General features: G+C 45.9%; 1 protein-coding gene across 2 annotated transcripts in view; it reads right to left on the bottom strand.

The window, feature by feature from the left end:
• TTC17 (tetratricopeptide repeat domain 17) overlaps positions 1–27,097 on the bottom strand; it is a 516,894-nt gene that overhangs the window by 28,313 nt on the left and 461,484 nt on the right. Inside the window, exons 19-23 of one of the 2 annotated variants that reach the window (XM_078684342.1) lie at positions 22,924–23,089; positions 12,421–12,541; positions 5,226–5,385; positions 344–427; positions 135–254 (exon numbers count right to left, since the gene is read on the bottom strand). In XM_078684342.1, coding sequence (XP_078540468.1) covers positions 135–254; positions 344–427; positions 5,226–5,385; positions 12,421–12,541; positions 22,924–23,089 — 651 coding nt within the window. Of the gene's footprint in view, positions 1–134; positions 255–343; positions 428–5,225; positions 5,386–5,917; positions 9,962–11,786; positions 12,542–22,923; positions 23,090–27,097 lie in introns of those variants that run through there. The other variant, XR_013609678.1, reaches the window with a different exon arrangement.

The following is a 27,097-nucleotide window of genomic DNA, read 5'->3' as shown; positions in this document are numbered from 1 at the left end:
ACCAAATTCACTGCAAAAGCATTGTAGGCTTTAGAAGCATATAATCTCTCTTCAAAGTACGGTTTCTCCCCTTCCTGTTGGCCCATCAGCGGTCTGACTTCTCTGTAGGGTCCACTGTGTATGGCTCGACTCACCTTCATGCTGTGTGGGGCGTAGTGCAGGGCCTGGCGCAGACAGTCTATTGCTTTCTTTCCTTGACCTTTTACCCGCCAGTAGAGAGCGGCCATGCTGGTCAATACCCAAGATGTCTGATTCTGTAATATATATAAAAAAAAAAATGAGGCCGAAGTGGAAGTTTCCGGATGGTCAAAAAAGGTTTAATATTGATGTCCAATAATACTACCTTCTCTAAAACTTTGGCTATTCGGGTTCCCATTTGTTCAAATGATTGTGGTGGGAACTTGTCTTTACCAAGATTCTGTAAAACCTGCAAAAGGGCGAGTAAGAAAATTAAACCTTTAGCAAAGGTCAACCCATTGGAAAATACCTATCACAAGCGCAGCATGGTTCAACCAAGACCCACATGCCTCTATGAAGCACACCTGATGCTCCCTGCGGCAGAACACGCTTCGAAGAGAATAGCACAGACTATAGGACTACATAGAATCATGCATTCAAGGGAAAGAAAAGTATGACAGTACCTCCAAGCGCAGAGCTTTATAACGAACAAGTGGAGGAGCCTTCCTAGAATCCAGAAACAACACGCAGGACATCTGCAATCTCGTTTGCTACATAAATATCTAGCTTGGTTGTGGAAAATGATCAAATGTTCAGCACTCTTACCTTTTGCCAACAAAGCATAATTCTACAAATAGCCACTACATGTCAGCAGAAACCGCGTCCAAAATATGTTTCATAATTATTAGATGGCATTGTGTCTAGGAATTTAAAAAAAAAACTATTTACAGAATGAAAACTAGGTCTGCACCTGTCATCATGCATATGATTTCTTGTTTATGCTAGGCTACAGATTTTCTTACTCTCTGGTAGATGAATCCTGAGATTACTGCACTTTTTTGAAGTGGCGAACCCAAGCCCCTTAAGTATTTATTGCTCGTGGTTTTTCTGGGTGATTGTAAGCTGGGACGATGCGTCTTCTCCCTACATTAGGATACATATAAGTTCCTACTCAGTGCTCCAGCCCCAAGTGTTGAACTACCGCCCAGAAGCTGAAGAAACCAAGTGTGGTTTCTGGTTTTACCATGTCCTGTTGAACATGTGAGCTCTTTTACCTAAAGTTTCCCTTTATTTTGCCAGTTTCACTGCCGCTCCTTACAGTCCTCCCATCCTGCCTCCCGTTGCCAGTCTAGAACTCAACCTGAACGATACAAACAGTTGGCAGAAACCTTCTAGGTTTCAAATCCACTTCGTTCTAGTGTCTTGGCAAAACAAACATTGGATGGAAATGTAAATGTATGTGTCTTGTAAAGCGCACTGCTGCCCTGAGGTGTCCTGGCGCTGTAGACCGCTGGGGAACCCGTCCTGGTTTTCCCTGTGAGATAGTCCCTACTGGGTATCTCCATGGTGAAACCAGGCATCCCCGGCGAATGTGGGGGGCCGTTGTAGAGATGAGGCAAGCTAATGCCCAGAGTTGCCGAGTGTGATCCGTGGTTAGAGTAGGCACCGAGGCGAGAATTATCGAGTCCGCTGACCATGGTCCACGACCCTGCCGCGTCGGGAATTGAACCCTGGTCCCGGGCCGTATTCTGCTTCCGGGTCTGCCGCCTCTAACCAGTGAGCCACACCACTCCACAATGTATGATTCAATCAGTTTCTGGCACACTGCATCCATTTTAACTCCTTGTGTGCCAGTAGATTATGAACAAATTAGTCTTGGCCTTGCCCCAATGTGCAAAACCCAATCATATTAGCTAAGCCACGGAAAATATGAAATGCAACCCCCGTAACCTCTGATGCATTTTGGCTTATTAGGCCTCATCTGTGAAATAAAGCTTCAGACTATTACACAGGAATCCCTAGACTCTCAGCTGGGCATACCCAATGGCAACACAGATACCTCATAAAAAAGGTGTGAATGTGAGCTCTCTCTATACATTTGTGATTGTTCTGATATTACTACATAATGCCCGAGTTTGACATAGCAGTGTACCAGACTTATATTTACTTTGAGTATTGTGGGAACTGGTACAGACCTTCAATAGGATTTATTTGTCTTTTTTCCATGTGACCAAGTTATTCCTCAAGTTTCCTTTGCCATAACATTGTTGGATTCAAGTGGTGCACTTTTTATTTTCTATGCTGTTGACTGTTTCCTCTCTGCTGCGACTTCTGAGCCAACGTCTATTGCTAGAGTGACGTTAGCAGGTTATCCCCTGGTATTTTTGAGCTCTGGTCTTGATAGGTCGTGTTTCTTGGTTATTTTTCCAACACTGGTTTTGTGTCACCATTGCCGAAAATGTCCATTGCTTGTTGCAGTTTCCGTTCAAATCAGTCGTTCCTGGTTGCTAGCTATCCCTTTCACGTCTTACCTGCTCCCCAGTAATTGTATAGCCGGTGAAATGATTGGATGATAAAGAGTTCAGTCTATGTATGACTGCACAGTAGAGCTGTTATTAGGAGCAAGATCCTATGATTGATGCAAAAGTATTGTTGCAAAGGTCTTGCGATAAACTGAGATAGCTTGCCTTAACCCCGAGTATTTATTTGCTTTGTTCTTTACCTATACCTAGCTATCCTGGCACCACCTACAGTTACACCAGTCTTACCCAACTCTAGGTCTGCCTAGCATTTATCCAGTTCTCCTCTGCAGGATTTTTTCCTGACACCATCTGGCCTTCTGCACCCAGAGCTGTAGGGATCGGATTTCGAACCTCCTGGTGCAAAGACTTAAGTCAATGCATCAATACATATTAGAAACGAAATTTGACTGTTATCCATACGCAGCCCATTGAGCAGTTCTGCACTCTGGCAGCGATCAGTCCCTGAAGACTCGTCCAGGGGCACAGTGGGACTCCAAACTGCCCTTCATAAGTGAATAACACTCAAAAAGCACTAAGGAAAGGGATATGTAGAGAAAGAAGTTTATTTTAAAATACTAACTAGTGTATAAAATGTAAGGTAATTACAGAGAATGCAAAAAGGAATTCAATCACACATGTCATGGTCACCAAAACAGCGCGAACGTTGGAGAGCACAGTCTGTAGGCCCCCGGCTCTCAGACTGAGGCAGGTGGGTGCTGCAAACCGGTGTGATCGCAGAGTGATCTTCCCATCGCAAAGTCCCTCTCAGGCTATGAATCAAATCCTTCAGTTCTTATAAGATGTCATCACTCATTCTCATCCTCCAATAAAAGCAAATGCAGAACTTGCAGACACTAATGCATCAAGACTAAGCAAACACGGCGACACACGTGTTATCTAGAATCAACATTGATTATATGCACCTATAACTAAAAACAATAACAGCATGTCAGCTCAGACAGTAAGTGGGCATGAAGGTATGTCGGCGTAGACGCATGCAATGAAAACTTGACACTTCTAAGAAAGAGATAAGAGGGTCTGAGGATGGGCGAAGTAGGAACACTGACCAGCTGATAGAGCTAAAGCATGGAAACTGAAGAACCTGAATGAGAACTGCCAGGGTCAATTCCTGAATTCCTCCTGAACGCCCACTGGATCGAAGGCGTTCTGGACATCATGGACTCTAGCCCGCCGCCCCAGTACACTTCCAGGAGCCTCTCAAGGCATTCAGCATGACTAGCATCATCCCAATGAAGGGGTGCCACCAATCCCCAAGCTGAGCCACAACTAACATCCACAGGATAATGCATTATAATATAATCCATATTTGAAAAGTGCAAACATATCAACCCTCTGGGAGATTCAGTGAGCTATTGCCCAGGGTCACATGGTGCTGAGCTGCCGCTGGCGCCGGGGATCGTACGCGAGCACCTGCACTCCGGAGTCAGCTGCTCTGGCTGCTGTGCCACACCTCTCCCAGGATAGTTTTAAACATTGCCTAGGCATGACAAGTGAGGCTGCAGAAACCTTATCATGATGTAGACATTGAATATTACAAGGACCTAGTGTAACAACAAGAATCACAGCTATTATTTAAGATTATTTGGGATGTGCACTATACAAGAAGCCTGGATTTTTGCACAAGTTATGACCACTATTACTAAAGTATGAATTACAGACTGCTAATGCACACTGCTGCATGATCATTGTGTGGATATATAAAGCAATTATTTAGGGTTCATGGCATGGTTGAGCAGAACAAAACTATCAGTGTTCCAATGAATTGCCATGAACTTAAATTATCGTGACCCTTGAATTTTTGAAGCATCATTCTTGTGGATATAGCAACTCCATTAATGGTCATCTTCACGAGATATAAAATGCAGAAGCTAGAAAGGACTTTAGAAACATGAGGCTTTCATCTTGTATTTTCTTCCTTTATATCCTTATATTGAACATGATGAAGCAAAACCGGTGTGTCAATCTGTCTTGATCTACCATTAAGCAAATAAGGGATGGAAAGTCCTACCGAAAATAGATGGTGGGCACCAGATTATCGAGCTCTGGTGAATGGCCGTTTTCATTTACCCTCTGCTCAATTTGTGGATTTTGAAAGAAAAGCCATTTCCAGATTTGTAATACTTCTATTTCTAATTTATGTACCACTCCGCGCATCATTTTTACCAAAAGCTTTAAGTCCTTTCTTTTGCAAACATTGTTACTTAAGATGATTTATCTCGAGTCACTGGTCAAAAAGCATGGTCATCGTTTGGAGGTTTGTCAAATTCTTCTCACTGCTACAAAATTATATGCATTTAACCTATATTGTACTTCTTATATTCATAATTGTATTTTGTACAACACTTCAGGATCCACTGCAAGTCCAACGTATTGCAAATTCAGAAAATACAAATATATATCGGATAGTCTAGGTAAAAACTGGGAACTCTTTAAAATAACCTGACTTTGATCGATGGTCACGGAGAGCACTGTGCCATGCTACAGAGGGATACGAGATACATGAACACGACACTGTGCCAGCGATGCTGAACATCATGTGAGATGCGAGCAAAGCCAGCTATGTCATCAAGAAGGATTAAAGCAGTACGTTTTTGCCAATGCTCAAAGTAGTTAAGACATTAGTCTGCGTTCACTTGCCAATGAGAGCCCAGTGCTGCAGAAAGGTGTAGCGATAAAAGAAACTTGTTCACGTGCGAGAGCCCAGTTTGGTCCCGGAATTCTTACCTCCTTTAGCTGGCTCTCCCCAGTATAGTGTATACTCGCCCTGCCGGAGACACCTTGAAGGTGGTCCAGGGTGTGCATGCTGGCTGCAAGATTGCCATTGCACAGGGGCTCCACGCCTGGCTCCTGCAGCTGGGTGCAAAAATCAATGTGCTCTGTAATGCTGTGAAGACAAAGACAAAGGACTAGGATGGTATTTTCATTACTTACAAATCCTTCTGGACTGAAAAACGCACATGATCAAGTTAAACAGTAACCATGCAGCAAAGACTTGTAGGGTCATAAAGGGAAAAGGGCACAGAAATAGAATTAAATGTAGACAGCCAGGCCCACCCCCTCCCATTAGCCTCATATGGTCTCGGTCAAAAGGTCGTCTTCGTAAATGTTGTTGTGCTGACCTAAATAGGCCCACCATTTATAATTTCTGTGTTCCGCCCCTTTGACAAAGCCACTAGGTCTGCCTTACGTAAAACGACTTGTGCCCTAAAGTCACTATAACTCCTGCCCTCACCATGTACTGCTAATTACCTAAAGTTACATCATGAATTAATCTAGTGCACTAGTTCTAGTTACTAACATAACTAGAACTGGTGACTTGCAGTGGTTTTGTTAGTTTTAAATGGTATGTTTTAACTGTCATTTTCGCCCAATTTTAACGTTCTTTTAACCTTTGGCTTTTTCAGTGAATTTCTAAGTTTTTTTTATTTTTTTGTAAGATAATATTACAATTCCCAACCATAACATCACTTTAACCTTGTTTTATTCAATGAAAAGAAATATATTTATGAGAAGCTACTAAGTGTACCTATAAATACGCTGTAAATGTGTTGAAGTGTCGGGCTGTCTGCTACCCATAGTCTGAGCCTCTTTTGGAGATTTAAAATCTATCAGATGAACAAATGCATCTAGAAAGACTGATGCCCCATGAATACCATCTCCACATGGATCAGACTGGCTGCCCAATGTCCTGAAGGCAATTCACATCAAGTGGTTACAAAAGCTTCTCCTACCATAGATCGGTCAAAGAGTCTTTCTTGGAAATAACACACTAGATCCTTTAACCCTTTCACTGCGGCGGCTATTCCGCCACAGTGCTAACCGGGGGGGGGGGGGCACACGGCACTCCCACGCTTGTGATGGAACCGCTCCGTCACGCCCCTCGGGTGAGCTGTGCTTGTGACGGAACGGTTCCGTCACGGCCCCGCCCGCTCTTTAGAACATCAGCGCAGGCGCGGAATTCGCGCCGCGCAGGCGAGCGGGCCGTGACGGAACCGTTCCGTCACCAGCACAGCCCACCCGAGGGGCGTGACAGAACGGTACCGTCACAAGCGTGGGAGGGGTTAAAGGCAACAGAAGTCTGGGCTGATTTCCACACTCTCAGGATAGGACCCCCTATGAGGACAACTGTTAGAACTTTTCTAAAAAAGACCAATGTAGCTGGAATAAACCCTCTTCAGAGAGCAGAGGCCAAGGGTGAAGAATCTAAAAGAAGAACAAGTATCAATCTAAAATAAAAGGTGCTTGGCTTATAATACTTCTTCCAGCAGATTCCTCATCTACAAAGACTCCCACAGACAAAAATCACAATATTAGGATAATCTCAAAGACAGATTGTATCAGATCAGGAAATATGGTCTACACAATCGGAGATATAGCAACCCTGACACCAGCAGAGTCAGCCCCAATTTCTTTACGGCGGGTCACTTTCTGTCATCTTTGAGTCATCTAAGCCAGTAAAGTATAACAACTCATCTTGAGAATATTAGCTTCACACTCTTCTCCCCTACTGAGTACCAGAGAATCCAACAGCAGCTGCTCATTAACCTGGAGCTTATAACATCTCAATGGTTTCTCAGGATCAAGACTTAGGCTGATGAGGGTATGATTAGAAAAACGCCATGCTATCTTCTGTGCAAGATTCACTTCTTTTGGGGAAAAACACAGTAGTGGACTCAGAATTACCACAGCTAAAAGACAATCAGTATGTGAAAGCTGCAGCAAACGTGCCAGCATGGGAACACTTGATCACTTTGAGGATATTTAGAGCAACATAGGACCTGGTGGAGGAAGGTTTCCTCTATCTAACCCTCATACACGCACCGGCCATATAGCATTCCTCCTCATTAGCATCCATGTCGTTGATCTCCCAAAGGAGAGAGTCCGATGGGGAGAGGAGTTGGCCTAACGGCTAGGGCGCTCGACCTCAGACCTGGGGGTCTGGGTTCGAGTCTCGGTAACAACGCCAAAACCTCCTGTGATTCTGGGCAAATCACTTAATCTCCCCGTGCCTAAAATGAATGTGTGTCCTCATTTAACGTAACCTTGCTATGTAAAGCGCTCTGATACCAGATTCGGTTCGGGTCTAGTTTGCGCTATATAGAACTCTGCAACAAAAAAAAAAGCAACGGAGATGGTGATTGAGGTTTGTATGATGTGAAAATCCAATCCACGAAACCAGCGCATGAATGAAGAGAGCCAAGAGAATCTAAAAAAGCAGTGCCAGGACAGGCAACGGAGGCACAAGGAGCAACTGTTCAATGATGGGTTTAAGTGGTCAAGACACTGGTCACATTACACGAAATGCAGACCTTAAACAGCTTCTGTCCGCTGTAATGTTTTCCCAAACCACTTGGCTAGTTACTGTAGGTATGACTGGAGGGATCAGGTAATACAGGATCTAGAACCAGTAGCAATTGCATAATGCTGGCCTTTTTCACTTTTTAGAAGTCAGTGCCATAAAACAACAAGGCAATATTTGGAATTTTTAGAGGCGAAGCATCTGCAAAGAAGGCCAGACTATCTCTTGCACTCTTGTTAGTACAGTACTCCCTACTTGAGGGAAGTCCCATGAGGGCTAGAGTATGCCAAGCATCTTAAGATGCTTCTCAGTTGCACTGCCAACAGATCTCTGATGGTTTACCCATACAAGTAGTTGTAGTGACTGATTAAACTCCAGCTAGGTAGAATTGAGCGTCTCAAGCACATCAAAGCCTTTCTTGCTGGCTCTGGTATAATCAGGACTGAACTGTAATTGGGGGTCCGGCTAGACTTAAACCTTGTGGCACCTTGGGCAGTTTATTTACACTTTGACTGCAGAACCCGCTACCAACAACTTTGTAGCCCTTCCAAGAATGCTGGGATAAACATTAAAGAAACAGACAACTCAGTCTACGCACCGTGCAAATAATGCTCTGGTATTTAAATGTTCCAGCTTTTGATTGAGATGTTGGGAGGCACAGCACCAGTTTTAACTGCAAAATTGCTCTGAAGCAAGCGTCTTAATTTTTTGCAATGCAAGAAATGATTTGATTCCTCAACCAAGAGTGTGAAGGTAGTACGAACAGGATATCCTGGTGCTCCAAGTACTCCAATATTAGACAACATGCTCTTCAAACGTGATGGGTACAGTGACACGCCAACTTTCCATTTCTGGCACACAGGAGAGCATCAGTATGGCACTTCCACTGCTCACACTCTGTCCAACCTAGAAGATTTGTACTTGCTCTGAATATTGCACACGCTACTGGCAGGTTGTTTTTTTGCCATGCTTACTGAATCTTTAAATTTCTAATCAGTACCTGAAGAAAGACTAGTTTTAAGAAGAATTTAATGTATTAGAGGATTTTAGCACAAATGGAACTTTAAAAGTCCCCACTTTCGAGAATAAAAGATACTTTTGCAGATGTAGCGCAGTCCATAATGTGCCTTTTAGGGAACGATGAGGTAGGGATTGGGCATACTGTGTGAAGAACCTCAGCCTAAGTTCAGATTGTTGCAACAAACCTTGGGTCACGTAACCTGAATTTGCTACCAATTCCTACACATTTAAAAATCTTAAATTTCACTAGATGCAGCATGCACGATAAGGACCACCACACAAGGGCCAACAATGTTTACTCTTATACATACAGTGGAGTAACAGCTTTTCGAATTACTTTGAGAAAACAAATAAAGCAAGGAAATAAAACACTAGTTTACTGAATAGGCAACGACTGAATTGAAAAAAAGTGATGTGGCACAGTTTGTGGCATAGCACTGCAAAATGAGCACCAAAGCAGACCTGCCAATACTAATAAGCCACCAAATGCTGTGTCTCACACATAGACAATAATATTATCTATACTCAGACAATGTGGTTTCTAGTAAAAATCATTCAGGGCTCAAAGAGTGGTAGTCACGGGAATAGGGTAACGCATAGTGTAGGAAGCTGGCTCTGTATATACCAACGTGAGGTATAGTGTGCACAGAGTCCAGTGGAACCCAAAAGGTAGGCAGAGGTAAAGTAGATGCCACGTCACACTCTGTTTGGGGTAGTGCGGTCGAGCAGTAAGGCAGTATCAGAGGGCAGTGTTAAGCATCTGTTGTACACGCTCAGTCAGCAAATGAATTCACACACTCAAAGACTAAACTTCAGACCAATTGTTTTGTATCAAAAATATTATTTTAGTTATTTTGTTTCCTAGAACCAAGCAAGCCTGGCACAGGTATGTGATAAATACTTTGCAGTAAATATACAGTTGTAATATAGTTTGGATTTGTAATGGTATAAGCACTTTGTCTTGACTTACAGTATTCTTTCAGAGAAATGCAATGCTTTGTAAATACAGTACATATACTTTGAATGGGCTTTTAAGTAAAATGACCAGTACGTTACTTTCAGATTACTTTTCTTACACAGTGTAGTATACCTGGATACTACACTGGGATATTTCCTGTAAACAGGTAAGTAAAAGCCAGTCCTGCCAAGCGTCACGCAACAGGTGTGACGCTCACGCATTCCAGTGCGGTGATCCGCATCACCGCACTGAATTGCATTGTCACGCATTTTCGACCTGTGCCAGGCGCGCCAGCGGCGCTCCTGTGCCCGGGCTCTCTCTGCTGTTCTGAGAGAGCCCGAGTGTCTAACAGTTAACAGACTGCAGTAGCTCTCAGCTCTGTGTAGCTGAAAGCGGCGCGCGGCTATTCTCAGACTCCTCACAGTGTCTGCAGGGGGGCGGGCTGCTCTCTCGATATTGCAGGCAGCAGCTCAGAGCTGTCAATCACTATGTGGCGCACCAGTGGGCCTGGATTAAATCCGGAGGTGCCGGCCGCAGTAGTGCAGTCACGTCCGGAACTAGGAAGTGAAGAAAAGAGGCGGGGGATTAGAGAGTGCAGGCTGAGATCGGGTCAACCCTGCAGGTGACACCCGGTTTGGCAACACCCAGTCTGACTTCACGGACACAAGGCACTGGAATTAAGGTGATTTATATGCATCATCATGTTAAGTTGCAAAGCACTCGTTTTATAATTATTTTTTTACTAGTTAAACTGAAGTTTGAAACTGTTATATGGTGCGCAGAGGCGTTTTTTAGTCTCTGCTACTGGGTTGCTTTATGACTAGAGCGGCGCGATCAGATCGACGTGAAAGAGGGCCTCGAGGTCAGCCAGGCATCTCTTTCGATCCTTTAGTGGCTTTCATGCCGTGTAATTACAATACTTCTCTATAACTTTGTCGTCGTGGTTGAATTTTAATTCAACACTTTAGAAACTAAAATGCGCAGGAGTCCGATAGAATTTCAGCTCAGTATTCTATTTTCCAGCGTGCCTTGTGCTCTTCTGAATCGCATAGGGAGTTCAGGAAGTTTCAAAGTCCTCTGAGGTTTTTAGCAGCTACAGAGAATGGAATGAAGTGATAGCTTGTACTTGCTTTGACTGGTAGAATTATGGCCCGTGGGTTGAGGATTATTGTAGCCATGAAATACTTTATTTGTACGTGTTTATTTTGGGCAGTGTCTGCTTTACAGTATCTTGAAGCACTTGTGTGATATTTGCACATGGACGAATCTGACCGAACTAAAATAATATACTAAGCACAAGCAATGACTTTTCTGTAATCCCAACATCTTTATTTATCAAACCACTAATATCATTGACATTCAGTGACTTTTGCCCCCTTATTTGTACAAATAAAAACCTTCAAATAACATATTTTACATACAATTACTTTATTATTTCAAAACTATGTATAATGATGATTTGTTGTACGTTATAGACCGTATCAATATTAAGTTTTTCATAAGTAGTTTCTTTATGGGTATTTTTATAGAGAAAGTGGCTATTTCCTTAGCAAGCTACAGTGTATTAGGAACACGGTACTAATCTGTGTCTAGCCTGCAAGACACCGATTTGGATCATATTAGGACCTCCTCAACCATTCTTCTTTCCAAGGTCGATAAATTCATTACCATGGAGGGTTGGTGGTACAAAAAATAAGCCATGAGGGAACAATCATGAAAACCGCCGCAAACACAGAAACAACTACAACTGTGCGGTCACGCAGTCTGACTCTGCAGTACTCTATTCATTTTTCAGCTGCCTACCACACATTAGTTTGGTGAGTTTTTAGAGTTTCTCGTTGGTCAAACGATTGAATTTGTGATATTTCTGTTTCCCTCGTCAGCGTCATTACTTATTTTTGCTTGCAAGAAAATGTCACTCAAAGTCATTGAAATGTCACTCAAAATTTAACTGAAATTATGATTATGTCACACATACCAATCTGAAACCTTGGCAGCTATGAAAAGCGTTTTTGTTAGTTAGTACAATTTTAAAGAATTTCTTTAGGTTTTCCAACTTCACGCTTTGAAACTTTTCCTAGAAAAACAGTCAATGTTATCCTATGGAGAAAAATAGTTTTATCGGTTTAAAGGTAAGTACTTTGTTGTGGGAGTAGGTGTTCTGGGGTTAGACTCAGGGGTCCCTCCAGGGTCAAGGATGCACTCTTGTTACACCCTCAGCTGCACTAGTGCGGCCGGGTGAAGAGTGCTGAGGCCCAATGTTATCCAAAGGAGTAATAGGGGGGTCACCGGTTGGTGGCTGCTGACGTGCAGGCTACTGGGTTGTGGGAGCAAAGCTCCCCAACTTTAGCTCAGGGCAAATGTGGAGTAAGGCCAGCACAAAAGATGCATTCTCAGCGGCACTGAGGCAGCCAGGTTCAGAGTGCTGCTGTAACTATGATCAGATACTCATGTAAAGCGCTCTGAGACCTCTGGGTCTAGCCAGCGCTATATAAAACCTTTAAAATAAAGGGCACACTCAGTCAAAGCACATCAGCAATTCAGCAAAAAGTAGTGGCAACCATGCAAAAGAGGGCCCTTTCTCTCACATAGTGTGAAATGTAGTGTCTGACACAGACACTGAAGAAGAGCTATTTACTCACTCAATATTTTTGACAGACACCGCAAGCCATGTGCTAGATACCGTGGACAGCTCCACTCTGCGGAGTTTTGTGCACTCGCCTGGGCTAGGCCACCCCAAACTTCGGTAATCAGGCTTCTTTCCTATGGGAAGAGAAAGAAAAAGGAGAACATTTCTTCAGAGCGAAAGGGAGCTATAATTTAGTATCACATACTGTCAAATTCAGTACAGTAATCTAGCAGCAGTCAATGTTTTAAACACACACTGACAATACAGCAAGCTTCCTTAAACAGATAGGTAAGGTGTATCAAAAACTGTAACTAGAGGTTCCTTTGCACTTACAGGATAGATAAACAGACACACACAAGACACAATCTCCTGGCAGGCATTCTGCCCTCTATGGTGGTTTTTAATTCTTGTAAAACAGGTACAGGAGTTTTTAAGATTTAGCCTAGAGACTCAGACATTTCCATAACATTTGACAGTCAAATGCTTTTCAATCTGTCGTCTATTAAGATCCCACAATAAGAGTATTTTTGAATCTTGAAGATTCTCATTATAAATAAATGTGTCTCTCTCAATCAGTCAATCACACAGCATTTGTAAAGCACACCACCGTCACCTTTATGGGCATCTAGGTGCTGTGTGTAATGAATATAGGTAAAAAGACAAAAAAAACTTTTTTAAACAAACGAAATTTTGTGCTCGAGATGTTTGATTTACTGACCCATCCACTAGCAAGTCCAATCACTAAACGGTTTTTGAGACGATTATGGCTTTTAGCAATAATATGCTTTCACTGAGATGACATACTGGTGTTGTTTCTCTCTATAATGCGGAGTTGGGGGGAGGAGGAGAGAAGAAAAGGAGAGGTCCATAAGAAGTAGAGTGTATCTCTCTCTCTCTCTCTCTCTCTGTCTCGCTCTCTCTCTCTGGATCTAGTAAGACGTGTAATAGGCTAAGGATAAGATAACTTGTAAACATTTGACTTATTTACATGCCTATGTTCTCAATGTCTCACATTAACATACTCACACATATTACACTTAAGGGGCAGGAAAGGGATGTGACTTGGTTGGAGGAAAGTAATAGGCATGATAGAGACAGTGTGATCCTAAGACATTCAAGAGTGGATTAACAAGCTTCACTTTATGGCTCAATCGCACACCTTACAACTAAGTCTATTCCAGCTCAAGAAAGGTAATTGCTGAATATTTCTACACAGAATAAAAACAAGGATCTACACTACTCATAATTCCACTTTTCTAATAGATACCCTCTTCTCCTACCCCTGTAGTTACCAACGTAAAACCTGATAACCTACTGGACAAATGTTTTCATATCACCACTGTTAGACTTGGCACCATTGGCGTGAGTCTCCCTTCCACTTTTTGCTGTTGCCTCATCTGAATTTATTGGTCTAGATGCTTTGGGCACTTTGCCACTGCTGATCAGGGCCAAAGTGCAAGTGCTCCCTATTGTAAAAGTATGTAATGGATTAGTGTTTCCATGATTGATTATTTGATTTACTTTTCAGACCCTAGTACAGTGCACCATGTGTGCCCAGGGCCTGTAAATCAAATGCTGCTGGTGGGCTTGTAGCACTGATAGTGCCACCCACAGAAGCAGCTTGTAAAATATGGCTCAAGCCTGCCATTGCAGAGGCTGTGTGTAGTCTGGGACTGCCATGTCGACATGTGCACCCACTTGCCAGTCCCTAAACCTTCCCTTTGCTACATATTAGTCACCCCTAAGTTAGGCCAGAGGACAGGGTGCATTGTATGTAAAAAGTAGAACATGCCCTAATGGGTATGGCATGTCCTGATAGTGAATTACAGCCAATTTCGTTTTTCACTATTGCAAGGCTAACTGTTCCCATAGGCCAAAATGGGCAGTTTGATTAGAACATCTTATAATCCTAACTGACCCAGGGAACAAGGTAGAAATTCGAGTTTAGTATGCCCGAACCCAGAATGTTAAAATACATCTTTTAGTCAGGGTGATTTTTACATTATGTGTTTGAAAATACCACTTTTAGAAAGTAGGTATTTTCTTGTCTAACCATCCAGCATGCTTCTGCTAGGTTTGTGTATTCCATGTCTGAGTTGTGAGTGACATGAGGCTGGAGAAGGGTCTGATGGGTCAGGGCTGGGCTGGATAGGGCCTGCATTGAATAGAGAGTAGGGGCAGAGATTTCCCTTCACTGACCTTCACACTCATAGAAAAGAGAGGAGGGGGAGGAGATTTCCTTTCAGCTACCTTGGCCAGGTCTGCTCTCAAACAATGCTGTCTCCACATCCTGCCAGGAAGCTGCACCCAGGAGAACAGAACTGGTTTGGACTAGGTACAGACACTCTTTGCCTTCAGAGACAAAGCCTTTGTGTGTATAAATAGGGGGACCCAGACCCCAGAACTTTAGATCACTTCTGGGAAATCAAGAGGAACCTTTGCCAAGGAGAAGGAACCGGAGAAGCTGAAGGAGGATTACTGCCCCGCGCTGTTTGCTGTCTGGGGTTGGTCTGCAGTGGTTACTTGTTGCCAAGGAAAGGAGAAAAGGACTTTGCTGTTTGCTATGTCATCTTGAGGAAGATCTCCAAGGGCTTGAACTGAGCTTGCCTCCTGTCTGAAGTTTCAGGGACACAAAGACTTCACCACCAGCTCCCCCTGAATTTCCTTGCTGGGAATTCTAACCTACAGAGAGGTGCCTGCAGCTGTTTAGTGCCTCTAGAGACTGTCTGTCGCTGGGAGCTAACAGCGCACCGCAATGAGGAGAAGCGTGTCGCCGCCGCAGCAGTTGCGGTCGCATCGCCGAAGAAGCGTGCCGCCGCTGCAGCTGTTCACCGTCGCATCACAGACGAAGCATGTCGCGTCACCGGAGAAAGGAGTAGTTTCTTACCTGTAACTCCAGTTCTGTTGTAGGGGTATCTCTGTTATAGTCATAATCTAGTGAATAGTCCCGCTCATGTGCGGGGACCCCGGAGCAATCAAAAATGTCCTCTTAAGCTGTAATGTTTAGTCCTGCATAGACACTGAAGAGAGAATTAAAGACAAATACTGCAGCCCATACATGCAAGGCTACACTGTCCAGTATTTCAGCTAGACATGCAAAGGATATTACACCAATATCACATTTAAACCTGTCTGCCAGGTTTCACCATGGAAAACATTTCCCCCCTTCACCAAATCCTTGGAATGATAGAGAGGAAGGGCAGGACAGACAAGCCCCCATAGGCTGCCATTATGTGGCTTAAAAAGGGATACCCTTTAAGAAAACTTTCCAGAACTCTCGTGGTATCCCAGAATGCACAGCAACCCCCTCCACTTTCAGTTCTTTTTGGAGGTGTATAAAGCTAGACCTGTAGCATTCAGTACATAAACATCTTTCTCCACCGGGGAGGAGGGCGGGCGCTTATGACTATAACAGAGATACCCCTACTACAGAACTGGAGTTACAGGTAAGAAACTACTCCTTCTGTAGTAGGGGATCTCTGTGTGTAGTCATAATTTAATGAATAGAATGGCAAGCCCATCCCCAACACCAAAGCGGCGATGGAGAAGAAGAAATACAACCCCACTACTGTGCGAACAGATTTCGCAGCGAAGCCTGCCCAACCTGAGCATCTGCCTTGGCATCAGAGTCCAGACAGTAATGCTTAGCAAAGGTATGGACCGACTTCCAAGTGGCAGCCCTGCAGATCTCTGCAATGGGAACATTATGGAGCAAAGGTGTCGTGGCCGCTTTTCCCCTGGTAGAATGAGCCTTAGGCTTACCCCCTAAGGTCTTATTAGCCTTTTGATAACACAATTGTATACAGGACACAATCCACCTCTAGATGGACTGTTTAGAGGTAGCCAGACCAGTCCTGACTGACCCATAATTGATAAACAATTGGTCTGACCTACGTATATCCTTGGTTTTATCCAGATAGAATTTCAACACCCTTCTGACACCCAGGGAATGAAGAGATCTTTCCGCTGGAGTGGAAGGATTCTGAAAAAATTTAGGCACGTTATAGTCTGGTTAACATGGAAATCAAAAATAACCTTAGGTAGAAACTTAGGGTGAGTACTCATTACAACCATAGCAGCATGAAATACAGTATAAGGTTCTTGGCAACACAACGCCTGAATTTCACTCACCCTGCGGGCCGATGTAATGGCCACGAGGAACGCCACCTTCCAGGACAGGTGCTGTAGCGAAGCCTTATGATCAGGTTTAATAGGTTCCTTCATCAATCTGGACAGCACCACAATCAATTCCCATGAAGGCGAAGGAAGACGGACAGGAGGAAACACTTTCTTCAAGCCTTCCAAAAAATCCTTTATCACAGGAATTTGGAAAAAGGAAGTCTGTGAAGGGCATTTCCTGTAGGCAGTCAGCGCAGCTAGATGGACCTTAATGGAATGGAAGTTAAGGCCAGACTGCGCCAAATGCAAAAGGTATGGAAGGATGACATCTTCCTTACATGCCGTTGGATTATATTTCTCGGACTTGCACCAGATGCAGAATCTCTTCCACTTGTAAGCATAAGAAGTCCTAGTGGAAGGTCTCTTAGCCTCCTTCAGTATGTCCATACACTCCGCAGGGAGATTCAAATGGCCATATTGCACTATCTCAGGTGCCATGCCGCCAAACTTAAAGACGAGAGGTTGGGGTCTACCATCTGTCCCCCGAACTTAGTGAGAAGGTCCGGCTGGCCGGCACGGCAGCCATATGTGAGGCAGGAGAGACCGGTGAAGCAGGTCCGTGAACTACCACTGTCTGGGCCATTCCGGGGCAATTAGGATCATCTGCGCCCTGGACTGGGACAGTTTGATGAGCACCGCCGGAATCAGGGGAATGGGTGGAAAAGCATACAGAAAGCTGTTCGACCAGTTTTTCCATAGCGCATTCCCCAGCGTCTCCTGCTGGTAATACCTGGACGCGAAGTCTCGGCATTTGCTGTTTTCGGCAGTGGCAAACAGATCCGTGTCTGGAGTACCCCACCTGGCGAAGACGTCTCTGAGTACTTCGTCGTTTATGACCCATTCGTGGTTTTCCTGAATCAGTCTGCTCAGCGCGTCCACCTGAACATTCTGCACACCTGGCAGATGGGTAGCCGTTATCGTCAGTCCTCTGGCTAACAGCCAGTGCCAGATCGCCTGCGCCTCCTGCGACAGAGTGCGCGTTCTCGAACCCCCCCTGCTTGTTGAGGTAATACATCGTAGTCGTATTGTCCGTCTGTACAAGCAGAGAGTTGGTCTGAAATGACGGATGAAAGTCCTTCAGCGCCTAGTGAACCGCTCTGAGCTCCAGGAAATTGATATGATACGTGGACTCCGTCGGGAACCACGTTCCTTGTATCTGTAACTCTCCGGAAAGGCACTGGACCGGAGTCGGGACAGTCTTGGACATGTTGATGTGCAACCCCAGCTTGTTCAAGAGAACGGACGTTTTCTGGAAGTGCGATTGAGCTTCCGCGAAGGAGGATGCCGTGATCAACCAATCGTCCAGGAACGGGTAGACAAACACCTTGTTCTTTCTCAGGTGTGCCGCTACCAATGCCATGTATTTTGTAAAGGTCCTGGGCGCATACTTCAGCCCGAACGGTAGTACTGTTTATTGATAGTGTTTGGCGCCGACTTGGAATCGCAGGAACTTCCGGTGTTTCTGTGCAATGGGCACATGGAAGTATGCATCCTGTAGGTCTATCGCGCACAGCCAGTCTCCCCTTTGCAGCTGAGGGTAAATCTGGTGCAAAGACAGCATGCAAAACTTTTCTCTGCGAATCCATTTGCTTGCTTGTCGCAAGTCCAGAATGGGCCTGAACTCGTTCTTGTCTTTCTTGCGTACCAGAAAGTACCGTGAGTAAAGACCTCTCCCTCTTTTAGACATAGGAACGTCTTCTATCGCTCTTTTTCTTAACAGGGTATCGGCCTCCGCCTGGAGCTCGCGCAGCTGAAACTGCGAGCAAACCGGTGGAATTGCTGGAGGCGGGCTGATGAACAGAAGACTGTATCCATTGCAAACAATATTCAGCACCCACTTGTCCTGAGTAATTTTTCTCCACTCTGTCAGGTAGTATTGGACATTTCCCCCCCACCGGAGTGGGTAACGGAGGACGGGGAAGTAACAGCTCAGGGCCTAGACCCGGCCGGGCCTTTGGTCGCGGTGGTAGATTGCTGCCCACCCCGGCCCTTCTGACGTTTTTGGAAGGGCCTCCTCTGGAACTGTTGTTGCTGTTGCTGTCCAGTATGCTGGCTTCGCCCCCTGCCCTGCGCCCTGTACCGTCTCTGGAACGGGCGGTAGGTCTTCTTTTGTTCCTTGGGCTTCTCCAACCAGACAGCCTTCAGGGTTTCAGCCTCTGCCTTCATCCGGGCCATTTCATCGTCAGCGTGCTTTCCAAAGAGGGTCTCGCCCGAAAAGGGTAAGTTGGCCACCCTCTGTTGGGCCTCAGGTTTCAATGACGTAAGCCGCAACCAGGCATGGCGCCTCTGGTTGACTCTATGGCAGTACCCGTGGGCTGCCAGGAGCGAAGAATCCGCAGCTGCGCTGATCAGTTGATTAGAGACCTGCAGCCCCTCGTTCAGGATTTCCATGAAATCCTCCTTCCCCTTGGGAAGGAGGTCAGCGAACTGTTGGAGGGACTCCCACAGAGCCCGATCGTACCGTCCCAACAATGCTGAGGCACTTGCGGCCTTCACCGAGGTGGCTGCAGTCCCGCAGATCTTCCTGCCAGCTGAATCCCTCCAGCGGCTCTCCTTGTCTGGAGGCACTGTAGATGACGGGGCGGTGGCATGTTGTTTCCGAGCCGCCGTCACTATCACCAAATCCGGTGCTGGATCCACCCTGAGAAATGCTGGGTCCGAGTCAGGAGCCCTGTACTTCTTCTGGAGTCTGGAGGGGGCCGATTTCGTAGTCGCAGGAGTAAGGAACAACTCCATGGTGGGCTCCTCCAATCCCGGGACTAACGGTAACAGAGGTCGAGACAGTTGCTTCTTATGAAGGGTCACAAAAATGACCGAGGTCGTCGGCTTGGGCACAGTAAGCTTGATGCCCAACTTGCTCGCCCTTCTCAGCAGCCCATCCTGGAAGGATATAACGTCGTCCACAGGCGACACCCTCGTCTGAGGGGATTCCGACAGGGTAGGCGAGTAGTCCCTGGCGTTGGAAGAATCCGTGCGAGACCAAGACCTGCCCCTCCTGTGGCACCGTCTAGATCTAGTAGACGAACAACGGCGACTCCTGGATCTCCCTCTCCGTCCGGAGCGGGATCTAGACCTCCTCGGCCTTGGTCGTTCCGCAGGTCGTAGCGGCGGAAGCAGTGGCTACCTGACCGGAAGCCTCGGAAGAGGCCCTGCCGGCGGAGTCGGAAAGCGTGGCAATGAGGCCGACCTCGTGGAACAGGCCGTCCATGAAACGGCGGAGGTGGAGTCGGTGGCAGCCCATGAGGCGGCGGCGAAGGAGGGTGATGAGGAGGAGGCGATGGCGGAGGTTGCGTCGGAATCCAAGGGGGCGGATTCTTCTCAACGGAGGCGGTGGTGAAGGCGACCTCGGTTTAGGAGGCAAGTATACCACAGAGTACACAGAGCCCGGAGGCGTCTCCTCTCTCCTCTTCTTCCTAGCCTGACCCGACTGGGGAGACCGAGAGTCCATGCCCCCTGTCGGTAAACGACGTCGCCACCGTGCTCCCGATGATCTGGAGGAGCTTCTGGCGTTAGAACGCCTCCCGGAGGACGATGCCTTCCTCTTAGGCGCCGGCGAACGCCGTCTCGACACCGACGAACGCCATCTCGACGTCGATGATCTATGTCTCGACGTGGGTCTTCTCCTTCTCGACATCGATGATCTTCTTGACGTCGACGATCTCCTCTTCGGCGTCGACGTCAAGACGACGTCGACGTCGCCTAGACGGCGAGCGCGGGTGCAGTCTTGACTTCTCTCGACGTCGATGACTCGTTGACGACGATGAATCTGTACCCGATGTCGACCTCGACGTCAGTCCCCTCAATGTCGACGCCGCTTCGACCCAGAGCCCTGGAGAGACGGGGAACAGACCGTGGTCATGCCTCTCTATGCCGATGTCGAGGCTATCGACGTCAACGGATACCGGTGGCGTTTTCTGGCCTTATTCCCCCCAGAGGACTCAGCACGGGCAGATGAAGCAGTTCCAGTCTGCCCAGACCCACCTTGACCTTGCTGTTTTCTCTGCTCCAGTCCTTGGAGCCTGATCTTCTGTCTGTCCTTCAGGGTCCTGGCGGAGAAAGTCTGGCAGATCTCACACTCATCAGGAACATGTGTAGAAGGAAGACACAGGATACACACCTCGTGTGGATCGGACTTGGCCTTCTTCCTAGAGCACTCCGGGCATTTATCAAATAAGGCAGGCATATTTGATAAATGAGTGCTCAGAATTACCAGAAAAACACCAGCAATGAAAGAAGACACAAAAACACGTCGAGTGAACACACTCTAACACTCTTAAAAGTGCAAAAAATCGATATAAACTCTAAAAAGGGAGAGGTCAATGACCCAGGGTCCTGCTAGCAGGAGCCGGAAAAAAGAACCGAAAAAGGAGGGAGTTGCTGTGCATTCTGGGATACCAGGAGAGTTCTGGAAAGTTTTCTTAAAGGGCATCCCTTTTTAAGCCACATAATGGCAGCCTATGGGGGCTTGTTTGTCCTGCCCTACCTCTCTATCATTCCAAGGAGTTGGTGAAGGGGGGAAATGTTTTCCATGGTGAAACCTGGCAGACAGGTTTAAATGTGATATTGATGGAATATCCTTTGCATTTCTAGCTGAAGTACTGGACAGTGTAGCCTTGCATGTATAGGCTGCATTATTTGTCTTTAATTATCTCTTAAGTGTCTATGCAGGACTGCACATAAAGACAGCTTAAGAGATTATTTTTGATTGCTCTGGGTTCCCCGCACACGAGCGGGACTATTCACAAGATTATGACTCTACACAGAGATCCCCTACTACAGAAGCGTGCCGTCACCGCAGCAGTCGTATCACCAGAGAACCGTTTTTCAGGGCCTGTTGCGGCTCCAAGTATCACCGATTTTGCTGCACGGACGCCGCGCATGCAGGCATCGCATCCACGTTGTCGCATCGCATCAAAGACGCCATTTTGTCGCATCGCACCGGATCTTCGCATCGCATCGAGGCACCATCTTGTTGCATCGCACCGGATCACAGTAAGAAACAGACATATCACCTCCTCTCCGGTAAGGAACCAACGCATCACCTCCCCTGCGCTGCAGTAAGGAACCGACGCATCACCTCCCCCGAAGCAAGGAACCGACGCATCACCTTCCCTGCGACCCTTTTGCTTTTTTTGCGTGACGCATCAAAGGTACTCTGAGAGTAAAGTGTTGCTTTGACCATCTACAGTGAACTTAGCTATTTCTACCATTTTAAAGTCTTATTTTTGATTACTGTACTGTGGTTTTTTGTCCTTTGGTCTTGTGTTAAGTCTAGTAAAGAATACTTATTTTTCTAACCTGGTGTGGTGTCCATTTGTAGTGTTTTTCATTGTATTACTGTATGTGTTCACAAATGCTTTACACACTGCCTCTGAGATAAGCCTGTTTGCTCTTGCCAAGCTCCCAAGGGGGAGAGCAGGGGTTAACAGGAGTGTATCCCGCCTTCCCTGACTAGAAGCACGGGTCTCTATTTTGACAAATGTATATACCATTGCCAACTAGGGACCCCCAGTTCTAACAACCACTGACCAATGCACCTCATTTATAAATAAAAGTTTGCCAGTTGGCTATCAAATGAAATGTTTTCTCCCTTAAACATTTAAAGAAACAGTGCTCCTTCTGATGGAAGTGCAGAGTCTTAAAAGATGATTGATCTAGTTCCTCAATACTATTGGTGTCACTGCGTAGTTGCAGACCCTGCTGTATCAGTCACAGTCAGATCCAAAAAATCTATCACTCACTAGATCTGCTTCATATATGCCTTACCTATCCAAATTGTGCAACAGGCAATAGATTATCAACTACAGGTACTAAAGGAAGGTAACTACCATCTAGATTGTCTTGCCAAGGGCATACACTCAAATGTCACTACGATACAGGGTTATTTAAGGCTGCCAGTAATACAGGGACAAAGTTCAAAGCACTTAACTAAGCGCAATGCACATTAATGTTTACCCTATCCTCTCCACCCCCAAGCGTCTCTTACAAGTAGTTTCTGGTTACAAATGCATCCTTAACCAATTTGCTTGGCATTCCAAAATTTAGAAAACTTAGCATCAGCTACTTCTTTTTTGCTCAGGTTTGTCTTCTTTGGAACTTCCTCCTACCTCAAACTAAAATGACCAACTAATGATCATAACACTTAGGCGTACCTTCAATGCTGGTGTTTCCTTCGCACCAACTGGCCACCACAGGATAGTACAGGGCATACTATTGGCATCTAGCTGGGGACAGTTGGCCTCTCTACTCATCACCTGCACATCTGAGGTATGATACTCAGACTCCCATCTAAGGTATGATACTGTTTGACTCCCAGTGCCACACTATTTTACTGTACCATGTGGGCCTGGCGATGGTATCTTTGGCCCACTGATCTCCAGGGCTGTCCAAGAATGGTTTTCAAGGTCCACATTAACCCGGTCCTCTCCACTCCTTCCAGCTGCATCCCGAGCAACCAGGCTGTCAGTCTTGGGTTTCTTGAGACGTTTCACTTGGAAGGTAATCTGAAAAACAGAAGAGCTCGGAGTGAGGAATACTGGAAAACAGTGATAGAGGAAATGGTGCATCCCACACCTTTAAACCATACACATCAGGACATTTCAACCAGTCTGCAGTCAGAAAACAGTAATCGGTCATGAAAGCAATGTTTGGGAACATTTATGAGTAAGGCAATGTATATTTATATGTAGCATCTAATAATAATAGGGCTTTGCCACTTTGTACACATGATCATATGTGGCTTACAGCAGAACCAAGATGCCAATAGATTTTCTCAGGACAACACAAAATTGTCAAGTAGGGAAGCAGTTATTAATTTAAGGTACAGGAATAGAATTGGAACAGCTAAACTATCATCAAACTGTCTAAAGTAAAAAAAAAAGTATTACAGTTCTTTCCATTCTTGTGTCTTCACAAAAGCATGGCTGTTTGTTGGTAGCAAATACCCAGTAGGTTTAAACTGTGCAAATCATAAATGATTTAAATTTTTGCAAGTCAGTCTGCATACCATTCAGGTCTGATGAAACTAAACAGCCCAACAGGGACACTGTGGTTTTAGACAACTCATTTCGTATATATATGAATAATGATCATGCAGAGAGGGTTAGAGACCGCTTGCGTTCGAAGGAATTGCCTTAGGCTGGTGCAGATTATGTCCGGGACTGCATGCTGGGTTTATAAGTGCAGTAAACAGTGAGCCACACCACGCACATTCTCACAAATCTTCGGAAGAGGCATTATTGACAATGTGATAACAACAACTGACTTGACTCACACTCATGAAGCTTATTGCTGTTCACAGAGCTAGTCCCCACGTGCTTTGTAAATAGTCAATGTTACTCCTACATAGCCTTCCTGAAAAGAGTAACCAACATCTCTCTGACCCAAGGAATAGACGCAGACTGCCTGAAAATCGGTCACGTGCAACACCAAGATGAGTGCTTGAATTAACCTCAGCCTTTGGCAATCGCTCGAAGCCGCAACCCAATCCAACGTTTTTTGTCCACCATGCCACCACAGTTGCATCCTAAAATAAGCATTTGCAATGCAATAGGTCTCTCATTTGCGAGAGTTTGAGCTATTGACATTGTAAATGACAATGCTTTTTATTTATGTGTTTTCAAATTTCAAAATCTTAATACTGCTCGCCTAATGTACAGCTACGTATAGATCCGCTGGTGCCTCCTTCCGCAGCCCTTCCCTCCTGGCACTGTAAAATATTCAGCCCACGGAGCCGTCACGAGTGCAGCGGGGGCATTGTCTGAGCGCGCAAAACTGAAAGCGCAGTGGGAGCGCACGAGACGCCGTGAGCATGCACATCGGCTGTCCAGGCGCAACCTGAGGATCGCCAGAGAAGACACGCTGTGTATCTGCGCTGAGGCTCAAAGTGTGAACTGTCCTTGTGCCTGGCATGCACCAAAACACGCTCCGACGGCAGCACGGCTGGCGTGACGTTGGCCGCCTGGGCCGAGAAGTACACCAAGCACCCCGTGAGCTCTGGTGACACGCTGCAGGGCATCACACTTAAGTATGGCGTAACTGTAAGGAATGCGGGGAGGGAGTAGCTGTATGAAGGGGGCGTTAGGGGCTGAAATGTTCTGCCGCGATGCCTTTGTCATGGCAGGGGAAGGAAACAAAGTGTGTAGTCGTGAAGGAATATGGTGGGAGTCGGCAGATGGCGCAGGGCTGGCTGACACTGGAGGGGGTGCAGGGACAGCTGGGGATTGGAGAGGAGCGACCTGGTGAGATACGCAGGAGGGTATGTGGCAGTAGGAGGTAGCGCTCGCCCAGGCAAGTACTACTCAGGGCGAGTACACTGTGCGCTACCGGGCCCGCTGCTCTCTTTGCACCATCTGCCACCGTGTGTGCTCCTCTGCTGCTGCTGTCTGATGTGAGCGCAGAGAATAAATAACAAGAAATTGGAACCGGGTTGATTTGAATAAACTAATAGAAACTCTGTCTAGGGAGCAGCCGGTACTAGAAGGCAATCCTGACAACGGGGAGAGTGAGATCACCGACTGGCAAAGGAAGGCCTTCGACCTTCATGCACCTCTACAGACCAAAACTTACCGCCCTAGGCAGCATGAAGCCGCCAAATGGTTTAATAAAGATCTAAAAAACATTAAACTCCTAGTACGCCAAGCCGGGCGGAAGTGGAGGAAAACCTATAAAGCGCTAGATAAACTTGACTACACCACCAATCTCCATCAGTATAAAAAGGCTATACTGGAGGCCAAGAGAGCCTTCTTTACGAACAGGGTACTTGACTCAGACAATGGCTCGAAAAAAATTTTTAAGATAGTAAAATAACTCTCTAATCCCAGCCGTGTTACTACTTCTTTTATGCCTAGTTAGATACTCTGCGATGACCTAAACTCTTTTTCTTAGACACAATAAAGAAAATTCAAAATTCCATTGCTCCCACTAACGGCGACTGACGAAATAACAGGGAAACTACCAATCCTTGTGTTCTCAACTCCCTCCCCTTGATGGACAAGAAATGTTTCCTGGACCTTATAGGCAAGATCAAATCAGGCTCAACCAAGGAGGATTGCCCCATCTGTGTATCAAAAGCTATCTATAGTCCTTCCCCGATATCTTTCTTAAACTACTGAACCATTCACTGTCCCTTGGCACTGTCCCACTTACCTTTAAAGAAGCAGTGGTCGTTCTCTTCAGAAAAATTAAGGTAAGACCCCAATAAATTGGAGAACTATAGACCCATCTCTCTCTTCCCTTTCCCTGTGAAAGTGCTGGAGACCCATGTGGCTACTTGCCTTAGCTTTTTCCTGAAAACCACCAAGTTTTTGGACAACCATCAGGCAGGTTTTCGTCCCGCTCATTCCACCGAAGCAGTGATTCTAGCAGTATTGGACGACCTCAAGGGACAGGCCGATATGGGTCATAATCAGGCTCTGATACTCCTTGACATGTCTGCAGCATTTGACACCAGGAACCACAAAATCTTGTTGGAGCGCATTGCCCCAGCAGGTCTCGGGGGCTCAGCCCTTGCCTGGTTCAGCTCATTTTTGGAAGCTTGTGGAAAAGTAAATTTTGCCATGTTCTGTGTCCCTACGTGTTCCCCATCTTATGTTATGTGTGCATGATTAATATGCATATGTATTCCCCATGTTTGATTAAAGACGCAATTACAGTTGTGTCCATCCCTAGTATGCCAGTTCCCAGTTCTCGTGAATACTACGAATATCAGGCCTATGTAAAGTTACGTTGCCACGTTTCTCAGTGTGCACGTTATTTCATTGTAAAGTCCCCGTTTCTAGGCCTCAAAAGGGCCCGGACACCAGATTCAGCTCCTGTCTCCTGAGCCCTCGCTGAGGAGCGATACAGCCCCCACCTGTGTTCCTGACCCTTCACTTACTTCCTGCCTCACAGTGCCCGGTTCAGCCTGGCTCTGCCTGCTAGTCTGCCAAGAGTATGTTATGATTCTAGTTATCAGTTCAGCCCTCCTTCTCTGCATTCCTAAACTACTGAATCGCATCAATAGTTTCCGTCATCGTCTAGCCCTTACGTCTCCATGTAAGAGAAATACTGTATTTATGGTCATTTAATATTCTTCATCACGCACTACATGTAGAATAATGCATGCTCCAGTCTTAGAGTCTGTTAGCCTCTCCCCTCCTGACTCTTAGTTTATATCAACATGTTCTCTAAACATCAGATACTAGATATTGTTTAGGCACATGTCGCCCTGACTCTCCAGACTCCAGTCTCTGCTCCTAGTACAGAGTTCATAGCCCCCAGCTTCTCCTAGTAACACGTCATTGTCAGTTTGCGCGCACTATTAGGTTAGAGGTCCCGGCTCCTTAGGTAGCCCCCTCCATGTTTCCGCCCCATTTATGACATATTCTGTTACGTTTACATCACATGTCTATGTATACGCCTCCTGTTACACCCACTTTCACCCTTATCTTTCGCGACTGCTATTGACCACACCCACTGCTCCGCCTATTGTATGTATTGTAGTGCAACTGTTTTAGTATATATGCTTGTGT

Source organism: Lissotriton helveticus, chromosome 3_2, assembly GCF_964261635.1.
Source record: "Lissotriton helveticus chromosome 3_2, aLisHel1.1, whole genome shotgun sequence".
NCBI lineage: Eukaryota > Metazoa > Chordata > Amphibia > Caudata > Salamandridae > Lissotriton > Lissotriton helveticus.
This window is presented reverse-complemented; position numbering and strand designations above follow the sequence as displayed.